Genomic DNA, 9992 nt, shown 5'->3' with positions numbered 1-9992 from the left:
TAGAAAGTACCAAAAAGTAAGTCCTGTATTCGCTAATTTTTATGAAATATGTAAACATTAGAACAACCACAAATTTTCATTTTTTGTAATGATCTTGCCAACAGACAAAAACTTTTCTAACAGCTCTGCTTAAAAATAATTATTACCTATTAATTGACAATTACGTTTCAGTAATTTATTATCGATTATGTATTAATTAGCAGTTACTTAAGACGATCCATGTGTGACCTGCTACCACAAAATGAGCATAAAGTTGCAAGTTGGTAGTTTCAAGACATCCTGGCTGCTGAGTTTGTTTGCTGTGCACCCTACAAGAAAGTAGCATGTCCTTAGTGAATGGCCCATTGTGTCATCATTTACAAAGGACATACAGACATACTGTTGGTTTAAACAGGTGCATGTGAAACAAAGAACACCAATGCCACAGCCAAGACGTCTTGAAATTACCAACTTGCGACTTTGCGCTCATTTTGTGGTAGAAGGTCACATATCTTTGTATCCAAAGACAATTAACATATAGTTGCACAAGAGGAGACTATTGTCTGTCCAAATAACTTAGACACCCGGTTTTAGGATATATTTCGAAAAGTTTTCACTTTGGCAAAAAGTCATGAAAGAAAAGTTGCTAAACACGGTTAGACCTAACAGAAATTATTAGTAAAGCGATGAAAAAATGTTCTTCCTTGTCTACTTTTATTCAATTTTGACCGATTTACAGCAAGATATCTGGGTCCAGCCGAATATTCCTAATGACTTGAAACTTTTGATGGGATAATCTATTTACAGTAAGGGGTGTTTGAACATTGTAATCATGCATATTGATCATTGATTCCACCCTTTTTTCTTTAATCCTTTTACTGATTCATAATAATGGCGGTCTATTCAAATGCATTCAACAAAAGCATGTTTGCAATCTACCCAAGAGAGGTCGTCTCACACGCATAACAAATACACTACGATCAAATAGGTTGATGACAATATTTGATTGAATGGACTGCACTGTGCCATGATTTCGTGAAGGACACCGGTTCAAATCCTTTGTTTGGAGCCAATCAATAATTTCATGCACAACCTCTATAACTCAAAAGATGTCACAGTTGGTGCATTATAACAAATGATAGGGCAAGTTACTATGCGTCCGAGTGTATTGTGAATTATACTCCTCACCAATAACATCAGAACATTCATAGGGCATACAATTTGTATTTTCTTAGAATTGGACCAAGCCAAAAGCATTCACAGAAGAAGATTCAAATACCGCGCCGAATTGTTGTAATTGGTTGAGGGACAGCTGGGAATGGCTCACTGAGTTAATACACTAAGAATAAATATGCCAATCAGAAACACTGTCTGCATTTTATGAACTGAATTATATTTTTCATTTTTATAAAATGTTTTTGGTGAGGAGTATAATTGATTTACTATTCATCCATTCACTATCCAAAATCACCATACCTACAAATCTGTATAATGAGACCTTCCAAAATAATGGTACCCAACTTCTACCGGATTATTTTGAAAAAAAAAAGAAAAACCTTCCAATTTCAATAGAATTTCTGGTAAACTCTCACTCAATGCTTTGGAATCACAAAAATCCCGTTAGGTCTCAAGCGAATGTTAACACTTTTCTTTCATGACTTTCTTTGTAAGTGGATATTTTTTCAAATAAGTAATAAAAACTGGGTGTCTAAGTTAATTGGACAGACAATAATCATAAAAGCTTATGTCCTGGACTAATGTGGCTTAGTCCAACGGGGTAGTACCTCTGTTAGTTTTTCATCAACTTTAAGGGCTTGGATAGCAACGTTTGCACAATTTTAGGTCTTTTGGGGACAAAATGTGTATCTTCAATACAAAAAGTCAAATTTTCAAATGATTGAGAGTTTTTCCGCCCAGCTGCATACACTTCAAGTTCATATCATTAGATTTATAAAGTTTACTTTGAGGAATGTAAAATATAAAAAAATCAATTGTTAATAACTTGCCATAAAATTTGTATTACATCACGAATTTAAAAAAAAAAAAATCAAAATTATTTTGATATCAGAAGGACAATCCTTGTATTCAGAATATAATTTGATGTGTCCGATATCTCCACAAAAAATACTGTGCACATGTTGGTATCCGATTCCTAATTCACACACAAAAACTGAGAAAATCACATAATTCTCAAAAATTTCAAGAATGTTGTCAAAATGAGGTTAAATACTCAGTCCAATATTCCATCCTCTAAAATCATATTAGTCATTAAAAGCCAGGACTTAATTTAGTTCACTTCTGTAGATAGACATCAAGAATCTTTGATGGAAATTAATTTAGTTTTGATGTTGTTTGTTGCTGTGATTTTATATTTGTATTTATTAAGGTAATAATGAAGGTGCTATCATTAAAATAGAATTTTACAACATTACATGCATTTGTGAGCAAAGAGCCTATGGATTCGGGATGTGACTTAAATAAAGAAATCATTTATTTCCAATGAAAATGGTTCAGATAGTTTTCCTATCATGTGCAGTGTGCACATTTTGGAAGATTTTGTAAATATCTTCCAAATGGAATGAACAGATTAGGCAGCTCCATTTGAATTCATACACAATGTATATCCTCTGAAAAAGATTCAATCTGAATCTTCCACAGAGGGAGGGCGAGTTTTAAAATAGAGTTGGTTAATACGCTTATTCCATTTGAAATTCATACTCCCACTGCAGAAGATATTTCCAAAATCTTCCGCAGGGGGAGTATGGACTTAAAATGGAATAGTGTGTTTCAGTATTTAATTTTGCTGAAATAAACAAGATGTTGTAACAAAGGGGAAAATTCTGAAAATAAATTTGAAGATTTTTTTGCAAACATAGTTTCTTAAAATGTTCAGCCAAAACTAATAAATGTCCCCAAAACTGCTGATTTTACATGATTTTAGCAAAATTTAAAAAAATCCAAAATGCAAATTATGGGTCGGTCGGGCCCACATAACGTTTTTTTTTGTTACATTAAGGCCGAGGTTAGGGATAAACTGACACCAAAATGCTATATTTGTTGTGTGTATGTTGTATAATGTAAGGGTTAAGCAACAAATTTTGTTTTTCATATTTGAATACCCATATCATTTGAATGTGGAAATGATCGCAACTGTGGCCTGTTGCCCGACGCCCATCACAATGAATGTTATGGGCAGTGATTAGCTATTGCAGGAAAAACATGTCAGGTTTTTATCTTTTTTGTGACTTTTTGACTCTTTTTTGTATATCCAAATTTGACATATCCTGATCATTCATACTTATTCTTGACATATTTTGATACATTTCGACCCATTTGAGCCAATCCATCTATTTCCACCTGTCTTGATCCATTTCGCTTTAAATAGTAAAATTTGCTCTTTGAAATTGATTGATGTATACTTTGGAAATGAGATAGCTACATGTACCAACCAACATGTGACCTGTCACTTAATCAAATGATGTCACCTGTTGCACGTTTGACTCCAAGAACAATTACTTTCACTGGCCCCAAAAAGCAAAGAGCCACAGCACCATTGGTGTTTTTCCATATAAAATATCATCAGTGATAATTACAATTTTTTGCTCTAGGATTAAAGCTTCCAAAGTCAATTCTATGTTGAAGGCAAGAAGGCAGTAAGTGTAAACTAAAACAATGCACTTACAACATTCTTGTATTAAACAGTCAAATTCAGAGCCAATAAAACAACGGGTTATAGAAGATAAAACACTCAAATCAAAGGAGCAGATTTAATATGCCATTATTTTGTTGATAATTATCAAATATGGAAGCGTGATATTTTTTATTATTTGTTCAGTAAAGCAATTTCGAACTGAATGTTGATTTACAATCAGTAGCTTGTCAGTTTATGAAAACCAAAGAAAACTCAATAATATGTTCATGTTGCAGTATAAGGGACCGTTCACAAACACTTGTTAGGGGGGCCTGATGCAAAATGGGGGAGCCCTTAAGGTCGGCATGCACAAAAGAGTTAGACTGGGTCTAAAATTAGACCGGGTCTAAGTGGAATTTAGTTCCATCAGGAATGGTACTTTAATATTATTTTTTCAATGCAAAGTTCAAAAATAATACAAACTAACTTTAGGGGTGCACGTTTGGACAGTATTTATTGTGGGACATTAGAGCACATGAGACATATCGAATTGCATTTTGAATACAAAGAATGTCCTTGATTTTTTGAAATTCGCAATGTAATACACATTTTATGGCAAATGATTAAAAATTGATATTTTTGATATTTAACAGTACTCGAAGTATGCTTTATAAATCTAATGATATGAACTTAAAGTGTACGTAAGTGGGATGAAAAGCCGACGATCAATTGAAAATTTTGACCTTTCGTATTGAAGATATGGATTTTTTCCCCAAAACACACACAACAAAATAGGTCTTTTTGGTAAAAAAATCCATATCTTCAATATATGAAAGGTCAAAATTTTCAATTGATCGTCGGCTTTTCCTTCCAGCTACATACACTTTAAGAATATATCATTAGATTTATAAAATTTATTTCGAGGACTGTTATATATCAAAAATGTGATAAATATCATATTTTAATAAGTTGTCATAAAATTTGTATTATATCGTGAATTTAAAAAAATGAAAATTATTTGATATCAGAAAGACTTTCTTCATATTCTGAATGCAATTCGACATGTCTGATGTGCTCTCATGTCCCACAAAAAATACTGTCGAAACGCTCATTCCAGATCCCTTATGCAAAATTAAAGGAAAATGTCCTTTCTCCTGAGACTAAATTCCACTTAGACCAGCTCTAACTTTAGACCCGGTCTAAATCTTTTAAATCTAAAAAATTGACCACAAATTTTCCCGGGAAAATTGAGTTTATATGCTTGATGATTTTTTTTTGCATTAGGCCCCTCTAACAAGTGTTTGTGAACGGTCCCTAAGTTTCTAAGATTTAACTTAACAGTTATAAAGATATAATCTATAATGCTTGTCAAAGGTTGTTGGGTCAGCTACGGAAAACTATTAGGCCTTAGTACTATACTGCATTTTGGTCATATTTCGTGATGAAATTGCTTGTATTTTGGTCTTATTGAACTGCCATTTTGTTTGGATTTTGACGAAATAAAAGGTATTTTTGACTTGATTTACCTGATTTGGTCAATAATTAAAAGCATATACAGTCCTTTAATAGAATTGAGTCTCTAGATTAAAAAAACACACCAGAAAACCAAAGAACATTAAACATTTACATTTTTATACTGTGTTCCAAAATATTTTTAGGCAACAATATCTACAAAATGGTTGTTTTTACACCAAATCTGTGTCTGCATTTAAATTCGTTGACTCTTGCCTTTGTATTATTATGCATGAAGTTTTTGACACTTTTACAATATATTTATGAGACTTGACAAGTTGACACCCTTCTGGCCCTTAAATAATTGATCCGGCCCATTCCAAGTGTCCCAACACGATAACTTATAATTTTTCACATAGCCATATCTAGAAAATCTGTCCATCAAAGTGAACCAAAATTACACACAGGATTACTTCAATACTCTACTCTAATGACATGTGAATATCCAAAGAGTTACCTTATTGACAAAACCGAAAACTGCCCTGGTGTGGAACCGCTTGCTAGGACCGTTTTACCTACCACAGCCTGGAAATTTCGGCAACAGAGTTTAAAGCACGTGAAGAAGTCAAGACAAATGAAGGGCCGGTACGAGCGTTCTTTTGTGAGGCAATCCTGAGACAGGAAAATCAACATTGCTGCTACATTATTGCTTTACACACAATATCCAAATAGACTGTGACATGTACGTGGTCCAGGAAGCTGCTCCATGTCGGTACATTTTGCTGTTGTGTCAGTTGGGCAACTGCTTTATTTTAAGATATGACCTTGTGAAAATTATAAATAAGTTTCTTTTTGAGCCCAGTTTAGTAGTTTCAATATCAAATTTAAAGCCATAATGAGCTTAAAATGAGGTCGTCAATTTTTTTTCAAACTCGATTTTTGTAATGTTTACACATGTCATGTCCCAACTTACGGATTCAGCCAAATTCATTTTGGGACAACAGAGCAAGTTTGAATTAAGAGTCATAAATTGTGACTTAAAATCACCCAAAGAACATCACAGTTAAGCGGCCCTAAGCGGCTAAGATAGTATGTGAGATTTCTTTCATTACAAGTATACTTCATTTATAGTTTGGCTTGAAATGACCAGAAAACTTTCCTGACAGTTGTTACTAATAATATTTTATAATATTTGGCAAAGAATGACCAAATTAAAATTTGACCGAGATCGTATATCAAGGTTTTAAATCAAGCAACTGTTTTCACTGTACTGCATTCTTCTACATTGTTATACATATTTGTATTTCTGAAGAAAAAAAAAAGCAACACCTGCGCCCCAATAAAATGTAAAACAAACGCAAAAGAAGCTCAGATATACTTTGCAAATGCCGATAACTCATTGGTGTCATAGCTCCAAAATTGTTGTCACGGCGAGCCTTTGAATGAAAAAGATGCAGCAGATTCCCGGGAGCTGATTCCAAAGTTGGAATGATGTTAAAATCAGACCTACTGCTAGGCTAGCGTGCCTTCAAACAAAGAGTGTCGTGCTACATTCAAATATCTATGGTTTTAGTTTTAGTAGCTATTCAATGCAACGTTCTGAACCTGTATCTTTCTTTTTTCAAAGGGTCAACGTGACAACAATTGAGGGCTATTGACATAAATGAGATGTGGAAATATGCAAAACATACTTGGGCTTCTTTTTGCTCCGGGTTTTTGCTATTTCAGATGAAGAAGAGGTGATACACACACAGATCTCAGTTGTGGTCTTCCAACAAAGGAGTAGTACCTGTTGCAATGTTGTGATTTCTTTATCTGTTTCGGAGCAGTTGCGTTACCACTGTACCAGATTTGTTGCAGTTGAAATGGGGTACTAAATACAGCATCTTCATCTACAAAATTAAGACAATTTGCTTCAATCAAATCTAGCAACAGTTTTGTGTTGAAATAGTTTTAATAGTAATAAAATATCCGCTACTATTGCTAACAAAGCTACCGATATTGATGCTATAATTGCGATTATGTACGGAAGATAATTGTCATTAACGTGACATGCCTCTGTATCTTGAGCTTGTTCAAGTCGAATTATTTCATTTTTGGTGGCAGATGTCATTGTTGTTGTTGCCCCTTCTTCACTTAAGTGACTGGTTTGTTCGAAAGTACTTTCTATGCTAGTAGACATTTTTGTGGCACTAGTACTGTTTCTACTACGTCGCGGTGTAGTTTCAATAGTTGACGGCAACCTTTGCGCCAGTGTCGATGTCTCATTTGAATTGGTTGGTGTGGTTGATTCCAAACTTTCTTGTGTCGACTTTGCAGCTGCCATATCTTTCAAACCCACCGTTAGCATTCCATAGGCTTCAACGGAAGCTAAAATTGTGGATGCTCTACAAGTGACGATTGTTTTATTATCAGCTATGCTTACGTTTTGTATAAGTGCTATTGTCTTGTCTAAAGAAAGGAAAAAACGATTCGATGGTATACTTGGTGAAGCCGACCACTCGCGATGGACTCTTGCATTATCAGGAACATCTTTAACAACGCATTTGAATTGTGATGTACTCCCTGCCTCTACTTTAACGTGAAACGGTTCTAGGATTACTACGGGCCTTGGAAGAATAGTAAATGGTCCTATGCTGCAATTTCGAGGAGATATATCCGTGAATATCTTCTCGTCAAAGTTCAATCGACAGGTTAAGACTACACCATCTTGAGGTTGCAAAGTCAATTTATTCTTCATGAGACCTTCTGCAGATACAGTGGTGCTGGAGCTTGTCGTACTAGATTGTCCAAGACCTTCCCAGGTTAAACTTATTGGAGGGTTACCACCTGTAGATAAACAAGACAATGTCACTTGGTCTCCTTCGATGAAAGTTAAACTGTCACTGTTATGTTCACAAGCTGGATACGAAGATAGTGGCAAGTAATAGACGGACAAGGAGACAAAACTAGATGATACTTCGATATTGCTTTCAGAAGACGCTAATACATGACATCCATATAATCCATCATCTTCCCTTGATGTATTTGTTAATGTGAGGTAAAACCGAGTAAAAGTACTACTAGGTACTCTTATAACTTTATATAAAGATTCATCTGCGCGGTCTATTACCCGTGAATTTGCTGTCAATTTAATGTCGTTATGTGAAAACTGAACTACGTGGTTTGGCTGTATATTGCTCACAAGACAGAAGAAATTGGTTTCTTTTCCTTGCAGTATCACACCAGTGTCGTGGTATATCTCGGCAATCGCGGGAAGATCCTGCGCCAGGACAGCTGGCCAGAATACTAAAGTTGCTGCAACAAAAAAGTACATGTTGTCTTGTAGATTCTTATAGTCATTGAGCAATACCAATGAATAGATAAACAGTTGCATAGGTACGGATCGTCCGGGTAATGACGTTGACAGTCACACCACTGAATCGAAATAGGGCTGCAATAATTGAAGATTCTGGCACATGCTCCTTTAATGACATTGCATTACAATGTGTGAAACACACTATACTCTGCAATCATGTATAGGTGGTAACATTTGTAGCCTACATTGGTACCAACGTTGCACTTGCTTTCATCATAGGTTCAGTGTATGCTGGTATGCATGTATGTTACTCCATGACTACTGCAAACTTCCTCTTTCTAATAATTGTTTGCAAACACACTTCTGTCTCATCAAATAAGTCGTACTAATTAAAACAGCATTTATTCGGCATTGGTTCCTCTTTAAAATCTCCTCATGTTTTGTACGTATTTAACAAATCGTTGCCGGCCATGATTATTCCAATGCAATATACCAAACCATTGCCTAACTATTGATTCTCTGTATTAAAAGTTCATACAGTGAGCACAACCCCGCTGGCCCTTTGCAATTGTTGCATTGGCTGGGAATACAAATACAATACAATACTGCATGCGTGGAAATTTCTTTTGTGTCGAGTCACTGAATCGAAAACATTTTCGCACTTAAATTCTGCTTCCAATATTTTCTATTTGGTTAAATGAAGTAATGCTCAATCTCATATAGTGTGGTTCATTGTCATAATTCATCGTTTTTTCATGCTCTTATTTTTTATTTTTTTACTTTCTGAAATTCAATTATTAATTTTTTTAACTAGGGGTTGTCATTTTCTTCGGAAGGGGGTCATGAATATGTTGACCGGAGTCATAAAATTTTAGGCTCTTTTGTTGAGTATTTTTAAATAATAGGCATTGCAATGATTGTTACAGGATCAACTTTTGCCAAATTTCTTTTGTTTAAATTTTTATTGATATTTCTATTTGCTGTTTGATTATTGTGTTCTATCCCAGCCACTAAGTTTTTATCCATTTCCTTTGATTATTTGAATGTAGTTTGTTGTATTTTGAAATCCTGATTTTAAATTATTATGCTGGCATAATGTTTTATCATTTTAAAATTTAAATTCTCATAGTGCAATAAGAAATAATAATAATATTAATTTTGTCAATGTATTTGAAAATGTAGTCTAATTAATGCAATATAGTGTGTGCTCTGTATTATTTTTTACCTATCTTTTAATATTATTGTTGTACCCAATTAATTTTGGTAATTCACGTAATTTTTAAAAGTCAATATAGTAAATTATTCTAAGTGTTTTGTAATTTTTTATTTGTATTTCTGTATGTAATAACTGGGCCAAGAACAGGGCAATACTTAAATTTTCCCCTGAATATGGACCCAGTATAAAGAAGAAATAAGCAAACAAACAAACAAACCCCTCCTATCACAGGCTGAAATTTTTATGACCCCCATGATCGGGGGCTGAACATTTTTAAGGCATCCCCTTCCATTCTTGTCTTAACAATTAATGCCCAGTTTATGAAATATGGATGAGAGGGTAATAGCCCATTAATTTTGATGGCTAATGTAATTTTTGTATGTTCCATTTAAAAGTTTGTAGTTTTCAGAATGTTA

The 9992-nt window shown here is 34.3% G+C and overlaps 1 protein-coding gene across 1 annotated transcript; it reads right to left on the bottom strand.

The window, feature by feature from the left end:
• Positions 1–6139: 6139 nt before the first annotated feature.
• On the bottom strand, positions 6140–8940 carry LOC140160868 (uncharacterized). Its single transcript, XM_072184189.1, has one exon. The coding sequence runs from the start codon at positions 8436–8438 to the stop codon at positions 6978–6980; it is 1461 nt and encodes a 486-aa protein (XP_072040290.1). The 5' UTR covers positions 8439–8940; the 3' UTR covers positions 6140–6977.
• Positions 8941–9992: the final 1052 nt, after the last annotated feature.

Source organism: Amphiura filiformis, chromosome 9 (assembly GCF_039555335.1).
Source record: "Amphiura filiformis chromosome 9, Afil_fr2py, whole genome shotgun sequence".
NCBI classification, from domain to species: Eukaryota; Metazoa; Echinodermata; class Ophiuroidea; order Amphilepidida; family Amphiuridae; genus Amphiura; species Amphiura filiformis.
The sequence above is the reverse complement of the archived record's forward strand: the minus strand, read 5'-3'. Positions and strand labels throughout refer to the sequence as shown.

Bases quoted from the DNA above. Each gene is read 5' to 3' on its own strand.
- LOC140160868 (XM_072184189.1), bottom strand. From the start codon at position 8,438: ATGCAACTGTTTATCTATTCATTGGTATTGCTCAATGACTATAAGAAT.